At 42.5% G+C, this 20,030-nt stretch overlaps 2 protein-coding genes across 3 annotated transcripts in view; one reads left to right on the top strand and one right to left on the bottom strand.

Moving 5' to 3' along the window:
- CXHXorf58 (chromosome X CXorf58 homolog) overlaps positions 1–17,844 on the bottom strand; it is a 25,022-nt gene extending 7,178 nt beyond the window's left edge. Inside the window, exons 1-6 of the mRNA XM_049643597.1 lie at positions 17,603–17,844; positions 14,563–14,704; positions 13,421–13,520; positions 11,522–11,616; positions 11,050–11,161; positions 4,546–4,677 (exon numbers count right to left, since the gene is read on the bottom strand). Of these exons, the coding sequence (XP_049499554.1) occupies positions 4,546–4,677; positions 11,050–11,161; positions 11,522–11,616; positions 13,421–13,520; positions 14,563–14,687 (564 nt within the window). The 5' untranslated portion in view covers positions 14,688–14,704; positions 17,603–17,844. The remainder of the gene's footprint in view (positions 1–4,545; positions 4,678–11,049; positions 11,162–11,521; positions 11,617–13,420; positions 13,521–14,562; positions 14,705–17,602) is intronic.
- Positions 17,845–17,912: 68 nt separating this feature from the next.
- APOO (apolipoprotein O) overlaps positions 17,913–20,030 on the top strand; it is a 57,780-nt gene continuing 55,662 nt past the window's right edge. For both annotated transcript variants that reach the window (XM_049643601.1, XM_049643602.1), the window contains exon 1: positions 17,913–18,139. In XM_049643601.1, the coding sequence (XP_049499558.1) occupies positions 18,131–18,139 (9 nt within the window). In that variant the 5' untranslated portion in view covers positions 17,913–18,130. The remainder of the gene's footprint in view (positions 18,140–20,030) is intronic.

Here is a 20,030-nt window from a genome sequence, read left to right as displayed (position 1 = left end):
AAAGAAAGAAAGAAAGAAAGAAAGAAAGAAAGAAAGAAAGAAAGAAAAATAGGGCCAGGGGAGCCCAGGTGGCTCAGTTGGTTAGGTGTCCAACTTTGGCTCAAGTCATGATCTCGCGGTTCGTGGGTTCGAGCCCCGCATCAGACTCTCTGCTGTCAGTGGAGCCTGCTTCACATCCTCTGTCCCCCTCTCTCTCTGTCCCTCCCCAACTTGTGCACCCACACTCTTCTCAAAAATAAATTTAAAACTTAAAAAAAAACTTTAAACAAACAAATAAATAAGTAAATAAATGGAATAGGGCCAAAGGATCTACAATGCTGGGAAATAGAATATCAGCTAGGCATTTAGGGTATCTCTCTCTCTCTCTCTCTCTCTCTCTCACACACACACACACACACACACACACACACACACACAAGCAGTCTTTCTTTTGATTATTTAGGCAGGTACAAATTTTAATTACTACCATTTGATTGAATAAGCCCAGTCCTCCAACAACACTTTCAATTTCAGTTTCCATAGTGTAAGTTAGTAATTGTATAAAATGCAAACTTTGCTGAGAGCTCTTCAGTCCATAGGTCACTACATAAATAACAGATGTGTGTAGTGATTAGTGACAAATCAGGTCGCTTCTTCCAAAATGTGTCACTGATTGGTCACCGAGGATCTGTTTTGTTCAGTTCACACAGAGACAGCAAAGTATGTAGTTGTATCACCTCTTTGTCTCCCGGTGATAAACCCATGTGACATTTACCCAAAAAATATATATATAATAAAACAAAAATAAAAGATAATCAAAAGAACAGGCCAACAGAGAAACACAAAGTGATAATGTTGGAAATGTAAATGGAGTTCTACAAGAAATAGGTGACCAAGGGGATACTGACATTGCCATCATTCAAGAGCTTGTGGCTGGGCAGCTAGAGGAACTTGGTGAAGGTGAATTTACCAGCATAAATGAGGAAAGTGGTTGTGACAACAAGGATGAAGCTGGCCCAGAGGAAGTGACACTGAAAAAAAGATACTTCACATTACAAGAACTCTGAGATTTCACAACATTTAAAGCGTAGGGGTGCCCGGGTGGCTCAGTCGGTTAGGCGTCCGACTTCAGCTCAGGTCATGATCTCATGGTTCATGGGTTCATGCCCCATGCCGGGCTCTGTGCTGACAGCTCAGAGCCTGGAGCCTGCTTCAGATTCTGTGTCTCCCTCTCTCTCTGCCCTTCCCCCATTCATGCTCTGTCTCTCTGTGTCTCTCAAAAATGAATAAATGTTAAAAAAAATTTTTTAAAGTGCAAAGGACAGGGGCACCTGGGTGGCTCAGTCGGTTGAGCGTCTGACTCTTGATTGCAGCTCAGGTCGTGATTGAGCCCCATGCCAGGTTCTGCGCTAACAGTGTGGAGCCTGCTTGGGATTCTCTCTCTCTATCCCTACCCCGCTCTCTCTCTTTCTCAAAATAAAGAAACAAACATAAAAATTTTTAAAAATAAAGTGCAAAGGATAAAATGTTGGTAGGTAATCTAAACTTAGGAAGGAGTAGGACAATTCACCAAGGCATAGAAAAGATGCTCACTCCGTATTGTAAGTTACACGAGAAGAAGAAGAGGCAAGTGCAGTTGAAACTACTGCTGATAAACTGTTTTTTAAAGCTTTATTGGGATTCACATCCCATACAATTCACCTATTTAAAGTATATAATGCAATGGTTTTTAGTATATTTACAGTTTATATGTTTTTTACAAAGAAATGAAACACTCTTGATCCTCAATGTTCCTAATGTTTTAAATTATAGGGTGATAAATGTTTTGCTTTTTTTCCATTTTCCTATATAACAGATAGCAAGAGAGTTTTTAATGTTTTGATAAGATTTAAAAAAAATTTTTTTAATGTTTATTTTTGAGAGAGAGAGAGAGAGAGAGAGAGCGAGCGCAACAGCAGGGGAGGGGCAGAGAGAGAGGGAGACACAGAATCTGAAGCAGGCTCCAGGCTCCGAGCTGTCAACAGAGCCCGACGAGGGGCTCGAACCCACATACTGTGAGATCATGACCTGAGCCGAAGTCAGACGCTTAACCAACTGAGCCACCCAGGTGGCCCATTGAGAAGATTTTTTTTAAAGGCATGGCACAATCATGATTTTTCCCATTGATTATTAAATTTGCTTTGCACAGTTTCAGCTTGCACGATCTTTTTTTTAAAAAGATTTTATCATTAAGAAATTTCTACACCCGATGTGGGGCTCGAACATACAACCCCGAGATTCAGAGTTGCATGCTCCACCAACCAACCAGCCAGGCACCCGTGCATGGTCATTTTTAGGGCACTACTTATTTCCCGGTTCAATTCTCTCATTTTCCAGGTTAAGGCTCTAAAGGAAAGAAAACACAACTGGGAGTCTCTAAGGCACGGCAGTAATTTCATGTGTCACACTGACACAAGTGAGTGAATAGTTAAGTTATTATTATGAGCCAGAATTTTGGGATCCCTTGTTTCTTTAGGACTTGTAAAATGGCGGTAATAATAGTACCTACCTCTTAGGATTGTTATGAGAACAAAAGGAGTTGGTATTACAATAGCGTTTGCTATTATTATTATTTAGGTATCTAGTTTACGTTCACTGATTTAGCACTGCTGTCCAACCTGTTATGCAGACCAGAAACCGAGGAGCCATGCCCGGCACCTTCCCTTAGCTTGCCTCCCTGTCACCAAGGCTCCACTCATTTTATTCTCTAACTATCTCTTGTGTCTCTAGCCTCACGGCCCTCAACCAAGAGACCACCATCTCTCCTGAAGTACAGCAGAAGCATCCAAACTAGGAGAAAGCTCTTGCTGTCTGTCCTCAAATCCATCCTGTACACTGCAGCCGCATGGGTCTCTTCACTTACTAGATTAGATTACCTCATTTCTTAACACACTGTACCAGCTTCTAGTTGGACACAGGATGAAAGAAAAGAAAAACACCTCACTATGGTCCAAAGGCCTGCCTGAAGCTCTCTTACCAGCCCTCCGGGCCACCGACATACCAAACCCTCTGCTCTCTCTTCTCCAGCCCCACAGACCTGCTTTCAGGCCCTGCATTTCTTCCTGCCACAGAGTCTCTGCCTGGGGCGCAGCACCTGCTCAGCCCCAGACTGAGGCTGTGACACATTGTTGATTGCCTGCCCGTCAAGCATTTCCCACTTCTCCCTTGCCTCCAGAGCCCTGTTTTGTTTTGTTTTGTTTTGTTTTGTTTTGTTTTTCCAAGTATGGAACAGTAATATGTTCCAGGAAGGAGGGCCCCAGCATATGAACCATGATTGTTCTAAGTCAATCATGGAAAACGGTCCCAAGTCCCTTTATCAGTGATTAGTTTAGGGGGAGCATGTGATCCAGTTCTGACCAAAGGAACCAGAGGGGAAGTCTGCTGGGGGCTTCTGGCAAAGATTTTTCTTCTTGAGATAAAAAGGAGAATTACGCTTAGGAGTCCCCTTGTTCCTGCCTTTGAAGGAGGTTGAGAACGTGATAGGCATCTTGTTACCATGTGAAGGAAGAGAAGAGCACTGGAATGAGCTGACCCAGAGCCCTGACGTCCTGGGGCTGCTGCATTAGCTAGCCCAGGACCCACCTACCTGTGCACTTCGGACATGGGACAATAAACGTCCTTTGTTGTCTAAGCCTCTTGTGGCTGGGAACATTCTGTTACTAGCAGCACAGAGCATCCAAACAATAATCGGACCCTTCATTACCAGGCCAAATCTCCATCTTGCACTATTTTAGCACCATGTATTTGAGTTTTTGACTTTTTTACTGAGATAAAATTCACGTAATCTAAAATTCACCATTTTAACCATTTTAAACTATACAATTCAGTCAAAATAAACATTGTATCACTACTATCTAACCACAAAACATTTCCATCACCCCCAAAAGAAAGGCCACATTCAGTAGCTATCACTCCCCAAATGTAAAAAGCCAAATATTATACGATTCCATTAATAGAAACTACCCAGAATAGGTAAAGCAGAGACAGGGAGACAGAAAGCAGATCCGTGGTTGATAAGGGCTGGAATGATGGAAGAATGGGGAGTGACAGCTTAATAGATACGAACTTTCCCTTTGGGGTGACAAAAAGGTTCTGGAACTAGATGGGGGTGGTGTTTGCACAACATCATGAATGCACTTAATGCCAGTGAATTGTACCATTTAAAATGGTAAATTTTGGGGGTGCCTGGGTGGCTCAGTTGGTTAAGCATTCAACTCTTGATTTTGGCTCAGGTCATGATCTCACAGTTTGTGAGTTCAAGCCCCATGTCGGGCTCTGCAATGACAGTGTGGAACCTGCTTGCAATTCTCTCTCTCTCCCTCTCTCCCTGCCCCAACCGCCCTCGCTCACTCACACGCGCTCGCTCTCTCTTTCAAAATAAATCAACAATAAAATGATAAAATGGTAAATTTTATATTGTGTGTATCTTGTTACAGTGAAAAACATGTATGATCCTTTCTTCTTGGAGTACAAGGCCAGAGCCTTTTTTTAATTGTTGTTTCTAATATCTAAATCTCAATTCCTTACTTGCATGTAATCTTGCAGGGTGACAATATCAATTTCATCAGTTATTTTGAACTTCTGGAAAAAACGTTCCTCTTCCATAACTTGATGACAAAATCTCCTTTTCCCCATTATTTTGCAAGCATCGGCCACTGCCTATAAAGAGAATAGAAAATAGACTTTTAAAACAGTAGTATAATAGCAGTAATTACCAGTGCATGATTCACATATTGCTTCTGACAAACACATCAAATGTTGTTCCTTCCTTCTGGCAGCTTTCTGGTCAATAAAAATACTGTATTTACAAAGAAAAGACTGTATAGGAATTTTTAAACCACTTAAAATTTGTTTCCATAACCATGTCTACGTAGTTTTAAAACGTAGGTGGAGCAGTAATGAGTTTACAATTCTCAGAGAAACACGTTTTTTTTTTAAATCTGTTTTTCCCCCTCAAAAAAACCCCATTCTTTTCCCTTAAAAAAACACAACAAAACAAATCTCTAACGTCACTCATGCTGTCAAGGCAAAGAAAACGTCCTTGGTTGTTACATAGGTTGCCCTGGGAACTGCTCTGAAAGGTGTCACCGGGTGCCTCTCTTTCATGTGTTAGCTAATCCCTCACCCCCAAATGGAAACACGGACGTTTCAGATTGCTTAGACTTCCCTCTGTTTCACACTTCATTCTCAGGGGCCAGAGAGTAGCAAAGCAGTTTTTTTTCAGTCCGAACTGTCAGCATTTTATACTCAAGGAAAGCACCTGAGAGGGCAGAGGTACAGGAATGACAGTAAGTGCAGAGGACCAGATCCCATCCGGCCCTATTTGCACCGTACCCTTCCACATACACCCATCCTTTGCTAAGCGCTATACATAGACTGTGAGTAGAGACTTAAGTACTCCCCACCCTTGTTCCCACCCCCCATAAGTATGTGCTGACTCTTCTAACACATATTTATATTACATATCTGTGCTTCTGGCCACAAAGCATATGCTTATGAGAAGGGAGACTGGTGTAGATGAAAATCCAAATATCTTTAGATTCCAGATTAGTCTCTCCTTTCCTTTGTATCTCAGGATGTGTATTTGTGAAAGCATGGGAACTCCGTGTTATAAGGCTGATAGGAGGGTGGCTGAGACGAGATCGAAATTTGGAATCTCTGTTCTTTTTTACTTAACATACAATGTAACAATGAGCCTGAATGTATTTCCCATTTCAATTTTTACTTTTGGTATTGAGAATATTCCTTTTTAAGTTTTTCTAATTCCAAAGCTTAAAACACAGACACGTATGGAAAAGGAAAGAATATTCAAATGGTTGTAGTTTTATTCCTAATGCGCTACCTGCAAGGGACAGAAACAGCTTATGTGATGGAACCTTCCTTTAGGCAGATCATCTTTGTTTTCCATTTCATTAGTTTCTTTATACACTATGCCTCTAAAGAGAAGGCAGTATTGGCACGTATCTCCATTATGCTTTCTTGCAATTAATTTCCTGTGGGTTCTCATTAACCATCCTCACAGTGATTAGTACTAGAGGTAAAAGCAAATAAATTGTACAGTGAACAAGTCTGAAAGCCATATAATTTCTGCTCTGAGGATTTCTTTAGATACAACTATATTTTACTTTAGCTCAAGTTACTTAGTAAGGGTATTTCTTGTCAGTTCTTCCCCACTCTACTCCACTCAGCCACCACCCACAATCCCTCCCAGCCCTGGTTTCCTTATTTGCACAGCGCCTCAGCTGTGTGGCTCAGCTGTGTCGGGCCCAGCCCAGTATCCAGCCAAAAAAACCCTATGCCTGGCAGCGCAGGGCAGGCTCGCTGCCCACTTGCGACAGGGGTTTGAAAAAAGTTTGCCCTCCGACGGCCAGGATGTTCTTTCTCAGGCATCTGCCGCGTAAGGCCAGATTCGGGAAAGTACTTCTGGGTAGGAAGGGATGGGAGAGAAGAGCCCAGACCCAGGTGAAGGGGAAGGGCGGAAACTGGGCAAGAAGCCCAGGACAGCAGCCAATCAGACTAGAATTCAAGAGGCAGGTTCCATTCTTAGTGGGTGACTCAAAAGGCCCAAGAGGGGCATCTCTAAATGTGACACCTCCCCTGATACCTGGCATCACTGTGGCTCAGAAGCCCCCACAGCCCTGCCGCTGGCCCAGATCCACACCTGCGCTTGTCAAGTTACTCTGCTATCTGAAGTCACTTCCCGGCCGCCTGGAAATTGACACTCTCGAAACTAGCAAAAGCTGGCATCCCTGCACGGGAACCGTGTTTCTGGTTTGGAGCAGTACAGTGATATACAGGCTCAGAATTGATAAAACCACCACAACCGCTGGTGTTGTTTCAACCTCAAAGTGTGCACAGGGCAGCGGACAGACTGAGAGTATGCAAGCCTCAGCTCTGCCCCTGACAAGCCCCTCCAAGTTCCAGCTTCCTTGCAGTCAGAATGGGAGTAACATGCACCTCACCAGAGTTATCGGGGGGCCGTGGAAGAGAACACATTTAGCAGGCCTCCTGACTCAAGATTGGTTAAGAACGCAGGCTCTGGAGTCAGGATTACTGGGTCTTGATAACGGTTCCTTCGCTTTCTAGATGTGGGACCTTTGGCAAGTTACTTAGTCTTTTAAAACTGAGGATAACAACAGGCTGTACATTCTAGAGTTTATGAGAATGCAATGATAATGCACACGAAATGTTTAACATAGTACTTGATAGTGCTCAATAAGGGCAGCTAATATTAATAATAATGTTTTTCCTTTTTATCTAAATGACCAATCCTCAAAAAGAACAGGGATCTTCAGTTGAAACTAATGGTTGCTGGATATTAATGTGTGAGAACGGGCAATTACTCAGAGGCATTCCAGGCCATGGTGTGTGCAGCGGGCAACTTTAGTGCTTGTCAGACTCCATTGTACGTAGGGTCATCTGGGGGGGGGGTCTTGTTAAAATCCAGGTGTTGATTCAGTGGGTCTGGGGTGGGGGCTGACATTCTGCATTGCTAATAAGTTCCAGGGGATGCCGGTGCTGCGGGTCTGTAGATCACACTCTGAGTAGCAAAGCTTTAGAATATTCTAAATATAGTTGGGAGGATGAACTATAGTGACAACCCTCTGAAAATAAGCATTGCTCTGAAAATAGATCATCGAAGTAGGTAACTGAAATGAGATCTCTTTTTGGTACACGTGGCTATCTGATTGTTCTAGCACCATTTGAACTGACTTGGTACCTTTGATGAAAATCAATTGATCATCTATGAGCGGGTGTATTTCTGAATTCTCTATCTTATCTCATTGATCTGTGCATCTCTTTATGCCATCACGACACTGTCAGGATCATTTTAGCTTTTTAAATCTTGAAATCAGCTAATGTAAATCTTTGTCCTTCTCTTAAAGTGGTTTAGGCTATTCTACATCCTTTCACTTGTTTTTACTTGTGTGTGTGTGTGTGTGTGTGTGTGTGTGAGAATACGTGAGAAATACCATTGGGAAATGGTAAGGAAATGAAACTAGAAATGGAAATAACAACTAGGGAAAAGACAGAACAATAACAAAACTCTGTGAAACTCCCCTTCTTCATAAGTGAACTTAGATTACATGTCTGAACTAAAACTGACTTGTTTATTTCATATTAAGAAGTAAGTGGGGGCACCTGGCTGGCTGAGTTGGTAGAGCATGTGACTCTTGATCTTCGGGTCATGGGTTCGAACCCCATGTTGGGTATAGAGATTACTCCAAAATAAAATCTTAAGGAGCACCTGGGTGGCTCAGTCATTCGAGTATCTGACTTGGGCTCAGGTCATGATCTCACGGTGAGTGAGTTCAAGCCCTGCATCAGGCTCTGTGCTGAGAGCTCAGAGCCCAGAGCCTGCTTTGGATTCTGTGTCTCCCTCTCTCTCTGTCCCTCCCCTGCTCTCTCCCTCTCTCTCAAAAATAAATAAACATTTAAATAATAATAATAATAATAAAATCTTTAAAACAAGAGAAAGTGAACTTAGAAAAGTTGGATCAGTTTGCTAAACACACAATTTCTACATTCAAAGGACCTGAGTAGACTTATAGTGAGAAAAATTCTACTCCTACAGGTTTTCTATCAACCATGTATCCAAGTGTTAGCAGAGTTTGTTACAAAGTTGAACTAAAGGGAAAAAGGAATTCTAAACTGTTCTCTTGTGTTCTGATCATTTAAATCCCCTTAGAATATTTAGTGAAAAACTCAAACTAAATAGTGCTATCACATTTTTATAATAAGATCAAATATTTTTAAAAATATATTTGTGTGAGTATTTTTTATGGAAAAAAAGGAGACACAGTAAACTATTAACAGTGATCACCCCAGGAAAGTGAAAGTCACAGCACAGAGAGAAAAGGCATGAGGTGGTTTTCTTTTTAAAAAAATCTCTGTGCTATGGGGCGCCTGGGTGGCTCAGTCGGTTGAGCGTCCGACTTCAGCTCAGGTCACGATCTCACGGTTCGTGAGTTCAAGCCCCGCGTCAGGCTCTGGGCTGATGGCTCAGAGCCTGGAGCCTGCTTCCGATTCTGTGTCTCCCTCTCTCTCTGCCCCTCCCCCATTCATGCTCTGTCTCTCTCTGTCTCAAAAATAAATAAACATTAAAAAAAAAATTAAAAAAAAATCTCTGTGCTATTTCCTTTTTTCCCCAACAGTTACTTTGTAATTTAAATAAAAATTGAATTTATTATACAGCATTTTAATGAGTTTTAATATACACACAGTGCTTTCCAGTCACGAACTCTAAGTTTTTCATTTGCTCCAGCTTGTGGACAGTAGGGGCCACCAAGGGCAGATCCAAGAGAATTTCAGTTCCTGGAAAAGTCTCATTATGTAACCTCAGAAAACCAAGAATTGATGATATTTTATAGGAACAACGACAAGCTCATTCTGTACATAAATGTAGCACGACTTTATTCCTCAAGATGTAGGATAAATATCAACTTTTGCATTTGAAGTTATTCTATATAAATGAACAAATATTGTTTCCGGAACACCATATTCCATATGAAAACACACAGTCCATTTGATACATTCTGAAACTGAATTAAATTTTCTCTGATATTGCCTGAGAACACAGAGAAAAGCAGTCTCTTTTTATTTTCTTTTTTTTTTTTTCAACGTTTTTTATTTATTTTTGGGACAGAGAGAGACAGAGCATGAACGGGGGAGGGGCAGAGAGAGAGGGAGACACAGAATCGGAAACAGGCTCCAGGCTCCGAGCCATCAGCCCAGAGCCTGACGCGGGGCTCGAACTCACAGACCGCGAGATCGTGACCTGGCTGAAGTCGGACGCTTAACCGACTGCGCCACCCAGGCACCCCCTCTTTTTATTTTCTAATATTCTTCAGAGAATAAATGCCGTACATCCTGAATCTGATCAGAAACTCCCAGGGGCACCTGGGTGGCTCAGTTGGTTGAGCATCTGACTCTTGATTTCGGCTCAGGTCATGATCTCACAGTTTGTGGGTTTGAGGCCCGCATACGGCTCTATGTTGACAGTGCAGAGCCTGCTTGGGATTCTCTCTCTCCCTCTCTGCCCCCCCCTTCCTCAAAATAAATGCATAAATATATTAAAAAAAAAAAAAAGAAAACTCCCAGGCTGTATGGTCTTCTATCCTGAACACATTCCATTACTGACGATTTCAGATGGACCATACTTTTCATGTAAACTATTTCCAGAAGGCTACAGGAAAATAACCTTTGATGTATGGTTTATAAAAGGCTAAATATAAGAATGCACATGTTTTTCTCAATCATTGTCGTGTATAAAGGCCAAAGGAGCAAAACCTACACTGTAGATCCTTGTTATTAAAAGTAGGGTCCGTGGGCCAGCAGTAGTGGCAGCACCTAGGAACTGGTTAGAAATGCAGAATCACACATCCTGTCCCAGAGCTAATGAATCAGAAATTACATTTTTGAAGTTTATTTATTTGGGGGGGAGAGAAGAAGTGGGGGAGAGGTGGAGAACGAGGGGAACAGGGGACTCAAAGCAGGCTCTGTGCTGACAGCAGAGAGCCTGATGTGGGGCTCAAACTCACAAACTGTGAGATCATGACCTGAGCTGAAGTCAGACGCTTAACCAACTGAGCCACCCAGGCACCTCAGAAACTACATTTTAACAAGATTCTCAGATGATTCCTATGCTGTAGATAGAATTACTGTATATATACTGGTATATATACCCAGAACTCAGGGCATTGCCGGGCTCGAACCCATGAACCGTGAGATCACGACCTGAGCTGAAGTCAGACGCTTAAGTGACTGAGCCACGTAGGCGCCCCCAAAATTTTAATACAAAGAAAAGTGATGAGTATTTTTAGAGCCTTATATAAGGAATTCATTCCAAATATTTTTTAGCTGATAAACAGAGACCCTCTTGAAACATAATGCTTAAAAAAATATTACCCGCCTGCTGGGCTGTTTAATGGTGAAATAACTTAGTCTGTACATTTCAAGGGCAACTTAGATACTACATAGATGTTAAGAAGCTAAAGCAACATAAAATGTATATTGTGAAAGAAACATCACCTCACTCGATGGCTTTAAGAATTTTTTTCCACTGAAATAGTTGTAACCATGTCCTTCGGTATGAAGAAAAATTTTAAATGCGATGACAGGCGGAAATGTTTCACCACTAAATCTGAAATAAAGACCCAACATTAGTCATCTGGCATCAGGCTTGGGGCTGAGTTACTTCTCCTCCGTAACAGGTAACAAAATGGATTACAGAGGTGAAAGAGTCACACTTTGGTGTGTGGGCTCACAACTATTCTCATTCGTGTGTCAGATTGGATACATCATGGAAAAGGAGCCACTCTCAAGGCAACTTGTGGCCCAAGAGTCATGTCTCTGTTTCTCCACATAATAAATGAAAATAAGAACAACACATTTACTCTGTAATTATACCCTGAGAACTTATGAGGACTTAAGAAAATAAATTTCTAAGGTTTCTTCATTTTAACTAAGTACTTCTTGAAATAAATCAGTATAGAAATATTACCTGAATCTAACTTTACACTTCATGCTAGGATCTTTCACAAGCTCAGCCTCTAAGGGGCTCACTTCCTTCAGTATTTGATGTGTCACACGAAGTTCCTGAAATAGATGATGATGCTATCAATGAAAAATGGTACCCTGCCCAGACGTAATTTACTGAAAATAACAGAGGTGGCATGGTGAAGTGAACAGCACACCAGACTTGATGTTCTAAAGACCCAGGTTCTAGTCTTGGCTCCTCCGTTTATTACCTGTGTAGCCTTGAGTCAGTTACTTCATCCTTTTAGCCTCCAAGTTTGAGTAGGTGTCCCTCCTTGAGATCCCAGGCACTGTTCTTTCCCTCTGACAACACTTTTCACAATGTACTCTAATTAACTATAAACTAATCTGTGTCTTCCACTAGACTGTAAGGGGCGTGAAGGTACGGGATACTGTCTTTTTACTCTATCATGTGTTCTCAGCATTTAATACAGTCCTTGGAATACAGCAGGTGGTTAACAAATATTTGATATTGAATGAATCACTGTAAAATGAGGAAAATAACTGTAATGTCACTAGCTTTTAAGCACCTTTTATATACCACATGCTCTGTTAACGCCTTATATACATAACCTCATTTAATCTTTACACCTCAGCAATATTATTCAAAGATTATTGTTCTCAGCTTTCCAATGAGCAGGCTGAAACTCTGGGAGTGTCTGTAATTTATTCAAAGGCACGCGGGTAATAAATGGACAAGCCAGGATGCAAACATAGATCTCTTTGGCTCTAAAGCCCCCACCCCCTGCCCCCATATGACCCGGCCAACCTTTATGCCTATGACAATCACATAAAAAAGTACACCAAAGGCCTTTTATAATGACAAATCATTATTAATGTAAGGTAGGATCTTGAAGTGTCAGGACAACAGATTTTTTTAAAAAAGAATTAATTTCCTTTTTTCTGTTACCCTAAGCATCTACAGTTATACCAAAACCAGTATTATGATAATTAAATGCTAGTGCCATACATGAAGACAATGAACGGGTAATGGACCTGAACCGGCACCCACTTACCTGAGTGGGTTTTCCCTGAGGTATTCTGCTTACTGGCATCAGAAATGGGTCTGTGGCTCAGATGGTGAAGAAGTGTACAAGCTGCTCAGAGCTGCTAAAACTCCCTTAATGTGACTATCACTAATTACAGACTACTGTAATCAGGGGTGATATGCTTAGAATACTTGGTACTGCATGAAGGAAAGCTTAATACTCCGCTGGCGTTGCCAGAGTTGTTCTTTTGGAGAGTGGAGGTGGGGCATGCCCACCTTTGGGGTGTTTTTGTTTTTGCTTTTGTTTCTGTTTTGTACTTAAATAGGACCATATTACTCACACTGCCCTGCACTTGCCTTTTTTCACTAATGAGCTATCTTAGCTGCCTTTGTTTGTATTGCAGAACCACATGCGAGGCTGCGAGGTTTAACACTACGAAAGCACCAAGGCTTATTTAACTAGCATCCCACAGGTGAACACTCTATGGTTTACTTTCTTTGCTGTTACAAACAATACTGCGATGAAACTGTACACGTGTTGTAGAATGCATTCCTAGAAGTGAGATTGCTGGCTGGAAGGTAAGGGCACTTTTAATTCAGAGATTTTTCTTGTTGATGATCACTGGCCCACATCTTCAAATAAGAAATCGAAATTTTTAAAAGATCTTATTTTGGTTTCAGAAAAGGAAATGATAGGCACGTCATTTACAAATAAATCCAGAAATATTAATTTAGGGCAATCCTAGAACCGCATGCGTTATTATTAGGTTCAAATAGGACATCAAAAAAAGGTTACATGTTCTATCTTTACTTCACACACCTTTTAGCTTGTAAGTAATTAAATCTTCCAGAGAAAACAAAAAGCAAAATACATACTGCTGCACGAATCGTGTGCTTTAGGAGTTGAAATATTGTTTTGTCCATATGAGATAACCAAGCTCTCTGTATCCTTTGGGCTGAAATATCTTTATTAGTTCTGAGAGGGAACAAAAAGAGGTTAAGATGAGTGAAGTAGTTTCCATTTTCCTAAAATCTTGGGGAACTATGAATTTCTGCCTCTTCCCCCTGTACCATCCCATCCCCCACCCTAAGACTGACCTATGAGGAACATTTCGATGTGGTAATTGGAACTGGTCATTTGCAGAATCTAGTCAGAATGAGGATATAAAATATTTGAGAATATTTCCCTTGAGATCAAAAAAAAGTCCCAGCTAAAACTGTATCAGCAAAAGCATATATATTATAAATAAAAACGTGTGAAGGGACAAATCTGCTTTCTTGAAACATCCATGACCTAAAATGATTCCATTACAGTTAGTTCTTTAAAACACTGTCCAACTAGTCCAAGTCAATGAAAATAGCATGCAGAATACTCAAAGTTACGGTAGGTCCAATTTTCTTCTGGGAACAGACAACCATGCCCCAAAAAGAGAAACTCCCTTCTTTGATCTTTGCTTGAACCAGGCTCATCCCGTCAGGTCAGGTAAAAGAATTATTTTACTTTTGATCATGTGTCAGTACTAGCGAATTGTAGGGACCACCCTTTCCCAACCCCCACCCCCCATCCCATCATTACCCCTCACAAGGCTTCATGTAAAGAGAAGCAGGTACTCTTATATAAAGTCACCATTAGCTGGCGAATGCAGACTACAAGACGCAGAGTTGAAAAGGCCTGGAGTATGGAAACAAAGCTTTAAATCCTAGCTGATGCCATTCATTAGCTAGTTAACCTTATGCAAATCACTTACCTTCTCCCAGTGGCTGCTTCCTCACTTATAAAATGTAATAATAAGACTGCTTCACAGTTGTCAGGATCAAAGAAATGTGTGTTAGCATGCTTTGCAAATTATGAAATACCATAATTATTATAATTACTATTCAATTCAAAAGTAATTTTAAAACAGACAAAAAACCCCTCTAATTTATAAAACAAGAAGTGTTTGATGTTAGCTGGGTAAATACCGTATGGAAACTGACCCGTGGTGGAAAATGATAAAGGACGAAAGACAGCTACTTACTGTTGTGCTGCCGTTCCCTTTACAGTATTTGACAAATGCACTTTGTGGTCTTTTCCTGAGCATGGCTTATCTGGTTTCAGAACATCAGTAACTGATGCCTTTGAGAAGCACTTCCAGTGCTTCATTTTCCTGACGAAGTACTCTGAAAGTACACAGATTCGGCATTTGAGGTCATAATCTATATTATTGCACTGTTTGGACAAAACTGAACTGCCATATGGTTGTTGGGCTAATAACAGAACCCTTTACAAAGGAAGGCAACATGGATCTTAATGTTGCTTACAGTTTGCATGCTTTATGTACTGAAAATATTCTGAGGTATATGGAAAAGACAAGTGGATCTATCCATAGCCTTCTAACTGGCCTTCAGTCTCCAGTCTGTGTGTCCTTCTGGGTTCCTCCACACTGCAGCTAAGTTAATCCCGTAGAGCAATAATCTAGCCTTCTCACTCCCTAACTTAAAATCTTTCAGGGACACTTCATTTCCTCCACATTGAAGTCCACACTCCTTAGAATGGTGTTCCAGACTTTTCTGTCTAGTGTCCAATCTCTCAAACATCAAAATACCAACTTTCATCAGCATTCCTCTCTAGACTGTGAGAACAAGAACTTGTCCCCAAAATTAGTCAATGTCTTACACACCTGTACCACTGATCATGCCATTTCCTCTCCCTGCAGTGACGTCTCCACCACCAGCAAACATGAACTCAGGCTCCAAGACGCCAGCTAATTGATGCCTCTTCTCTGAAGTTTTCCACCCTCTCTTTTTCATACAACTGCTCACCCTGTTTCCAAGGTCCCATAATACCATACACGTTTTTCTTTTACAGTACTTCTCATATTGCATCATAATTTGTTTTCTTGGCGGTCACCCCAATAAGTTTGTTGAGGGCCGGAGGCATCTTGCTAACTATGGAATCTTCCGTGCCTACCGAGAGTGCAGGGTTTTTACATGCTTGCCTGAGAACTTTCTGTCCTGGTTTTATCATGAAATAGCAGTGAGACTTTGGGCAAGTTCCTTAACCTCTCCATAGCTGAGCTCCCTCCATGGTAAAGTGAGAGGGTGTATACTAAATGATTCCACCTTTGGAATCATTGTCAAAGGTTTTCCATCCTTTGACACATTACTCCAATTTAATGTAGTTCTGAAATTTGAAGTCACTGCTTAGTCTCTTCTACTGAAGCAGGGACTCTTTATCCTTTCTTCTGGTGCCATGGACCCGTATGGACAGACTCTTTTTTTTTTTTTTTTAGAGAGAGAGACAGAGCATGAGTTGGGGAGAGGGGCAGAGGGAGAGAGAGAGAATTTCAAGCAGGCTCCATCCCATGACTCTGATATCATGACCTGAGTCAAAATCAGGAGTCAGATGCTTAACTGACTGTGCCAACCAATCGCCCCTGGACAGACTCTTTCTAAGAATTACGTTATTTTTTTTAAGTTTATTTGTTTTGAGAGAGAGAGAGTGTGTGCACACGTGGAGGAGCAGAAAGAGAGAGAGAGAGAGAGAGAGAGAGGAGAGAGAATCCCTAGCAGTCTCTGTGCGTGGGGCTCGAACTCACAAGCCATGAAATTATGACCTGAGCTGAAATCAAGAGTCAGTTGCTTAACTGACTAAGCCACCCAGGCACCCCTAAGAATTATGTTTTATAAATTTATAACATAAAACACGTACGATCACAAAGGACTCCACAATTATATTGAAATCACTGTCAAAACATTTTCAAAATCAAAACTATAGGAATTTGTCCTCTTTATGCATTAAATAAAATGAGAGTTCTCAAAACTACTGTACTCGTCAAGAGGTAATGAGCAGAAATGCTATGTCAAGATGTCTGCTACGACTGTACCATTATATGAAAATATCTGTACTTTCTACTGGGGAGAAAGTCGCCAGTACTGCTGATGCTACTGTGCTTTACTGCCTACACTATAATTGAAAGAAATGCTAAAGTTCAGCTACAGATGAGTGAAAATAAAGTTGTAATTTTTTCCCCATCTAAGTTCATACACCCCCTGAATTAAGAACTCCTACCCTAATTTATCACTATACTTCACACTTTTATATACACGTGACATTCCATTACTGATACAGAGCCTTCAGAGGCTTTTCAATATTTGTCCTTGGGGATATGGATGGGGATGGCTTGGAATATACAAATGTCTGGATCAAGAGAAAATCAGCCCATAACATCTGGGAGTTGGCCTGACACTCACAGCTGGGCTTTGGTGTTACCCTGGCTTCCTAACAACACCCATACCAGAGCAAAGCCGGGCTTCCTTGAATTCGCTCCCACATGACCCAACCAAAGCCCAAATCTTATTATACATCTTTCTAGCACCCCCTTAGTGAGATGCCCCGTTGTGCCAAGTTGTGAGTTTTCCTCGCAGCAATCAGAGATATACTCAACTTGTACAACTACAAGTGGTTGAACACTTGTCTTTGGTCTTGGGCTGGAAGGCAGCGACATGCCACCACACAAACCACAAAAATCTTCCAGATGCCTGCCTGGATGAATTTACACTTTCTATGGGGTGAGGAAGCATAATACAGATTGAAATATGAAACCCTCATTATGAGACACTATAACAATTATTAGGCGAGATCACAGGTTTTCAAGGCAGACTACCTAGGTTTGGATCCCGGGTTCCCACTTTTTCGGTGTGGCCTTGTACAAATTACTTCTCTGTGCCTCGGTTTCCTAATCTACTAAACTGGGACTAATAATCATACTCATCTACCTGGGTTGTTGGAAAGATTAGATGAATATGTGTAAGGAGCTTAGATTAGAGCTGAGCACATAATAAACACTACGTTAGTTTCTGCTATTCTTGTTAATAAGATAAGTATTCTCATTATTACCTATTTCTAGTAGTATGAAGGGACATGTGATTCCCAGGGACGGGTATACGCTTAAGTATTTTAAAGGGAAAAAAGTCAGGGCCTTTCGAGGGCCTAAAGGACATGGCAAATTATATTAGATTTAAAACCTTAGGAACTTCCACCCCACGGTAAAAAAAAAAAAAAAAAAATCTGAAAACCTTTTGTGAGATAAATCCAGGCCCCAGAGGTCGGCGACTTCCGGCCATGAGACTTTCTCGAAACCGCTCGATACCCGTCGAGCGCCCCCGCCCGGCGTCCTCGGAGCAGAGGATTCCCAGCCCAAGTCGCTGGGCGCCCAATCGCGGCAGCGAAGGCCGATTCCCAGCGCCCCAGCGCGGCGCGGTGCCCGGCACCTCCCTCCTCGCGCCCCCGCGTGTCGCCCACACGGAGCTCGCGCTTTCCTGCCGCCTAGCAACGGCTGGCGCAGGGGCGGAGCCTCCTGGAGGCGGGGCTTGCGTTCCCAGGCAGTCTGAGGAGCGACGCGCTGCAGCTCGGCGACGCCGCTACCAGACCAGGCTTCCGAACTAAGCCTTCGCGGGATCGAATTGGCTGTACGGCAGTCACCCGAACCGCGGCCCGCTTGCGGTCAGAGGAATCAGGGCCCTACCCGGCCGCCGTAGCGACCTCTCTGTAGTGGGCGGGGCCGAGGCCGGGGTGACCCCGCGGGAGCCACCTCTGCCAGCAACATGTTCAAGGTGAGAGCGTGGAGCCGGGTCACAACTGTCACCGCCCCCTCCCGGCCTTGTGGAGCCCTGCCCGCGCTCTCGTGGGCCTCTCCGGGGGCCAGGCCCGGCTCGCCCTGAGGCTTTTCTCGCCTCTGGGCCATTTGCGTCCCGACCCAGCGGTTCTTTCACCGGTCACCTAGGAGCGAAAGGTTGCTGGGCGGAGGCGTGAGATCCCGGGATGGGTAGGTGGGCCCTGTGGGTCTTGCTCTCGGGAATAAAACACTTTGAAAAGTTAAAGTCCCCCCCAAAATAATCACACACACCCCCGATGGTGCCCTCGGGTTCGTGTGTAAGGAGAGGCCAGCTCAGGGCACTGCAGAGTTCGGCTTTGGTTGCCTGGCAGGATCAGGTTTCAGAACCTGACGTGTGAATGGGGGAGGGTCACCTTCGGAGAAGCTGCTGCAGGATTTGGGGAAGCTAGTATGGCAATGTGGGAATGGCTGGAAGGGTGGTAAGCTGCAACTTTGTTCCCCTCTCAAGTGAACATTATTTGGTACAGACAAGTCGACCCCATTGTTTTACATTTTACAAGTTCATTTCCTTTGAAAGAGATCGCGTTTCAGAGTGAAGACTTTGTTTCAAAAATCTGCATTTTAAACTTGAAGCCATCATTCTATTTAAAAAAAAAATAAATGATGTTTTCTATCGTGAAAAACAAATCATAAGCTCCCAGAAGTTAGTGTACAACATTGAGTCTTCAAGAAGCACAGCACCTGTAAAATAGTGCTAATGAAATCTCAAAATTGTACTACTCATTTAGAAGTTTTATTGTGCTTCTGCAATGTGCTTAGGGCACATTAGGACACGCTATAAAATCAGAACATGGATTCAGCCTTCCAGTCTTGGCATTGCCACTTTCCAGCTGGGTGACCTTGGGCACATCCCTTAACCTTTCTGTGCCTGTTTTCCTGTCTGTAAAGTTGGGGGAATAGCATATACTTCATAGGGTTGTTATAAGGAGTAAATAAGTATGTTTAAAGCACTCGGAAGAGCCTTTGGCATATAGAAGTGCCATCTAAGTGTTTGCTTTTAGTTTGTTTTCAGGCAGCTCCCAGTTTAGTTACGGGACAGATCCCATAAGCAGTTTACATTCATTTGATAAATTTGTGTTGAACACCTATTGTGTGCAAGGAGTTCAGCTCAGTTTTAGTGTTGCAACAACAAAAGATGTGCTGTGATCCGTTTATATGGGTATCACCAATCTACTGTGGTAGTAGAAAGGAGAGCAGGATCTCCTCTGCCTCGGGGGTTCCCCTCTGCACCAAGTGTTCTTAACCTGTGGTCTTCAGCCCCTCCGAGGGTCTGTAGATAGAATTCAGGGAAGTCCCTAAACGCTGATGTGAAAAAACTTCATTTTCACCAATTGCCAACTGAAATGTAGCATTTCCTTCAGTTACAAGTGTATGTAACTGTATCAGTTAGCTTTTGTTAGGTAACAAGCCAATGCAAACCAGTGCCTTAAAAGTACAATGATTTGTTATGTCTCACGGTCAGTGGGTCTGCCTGGGCGGTTCTGCTGGCATCCCCCATTGGCTGAATTCGGCTGGTAGCTAGACTGTAAGGTGGCCTTATTGTCATGTGTGAGGGCTTGGTGCCTCCATTGTGCCTACCTTGGGCTTCCTCACATGGTCACTAGGTCCTAAGAGGGCAAGTCTGATTGTGCAAACACTTACCTGCTTGCATCACATGTGCTGATGTCAAAACAAGTCACATGGCCAAGCCCAGAGTCAATATGGGAACATTACTCAAGAGTCTGGCTATGAGGAGATGTGGTTCATTGGGAGCGATTAATTTAATAAGCTAGTACAGCAATAAAGCACACTAGTATTAGCAATACTCATCATCAGTGGAAGTCACAGGA

Source organism: Panthera uncia, chromosome X (assembly GCF_023721935.1).
Source record: "Panthera uncia isolate 11264 chromosome X, Puncia_PCG_1.0, whole genome shotgun sequence".
Lineage (NCBI taxonomy): Eukaryota > Metazoa > Chordata > Mammalia > Carnivora > Felidae > Panthera > Panthera uncia.
Note: the sequence above shows the minus strand (reverse complement) of the source record. Positions and strands in the feature narration are given on the sequence as shown.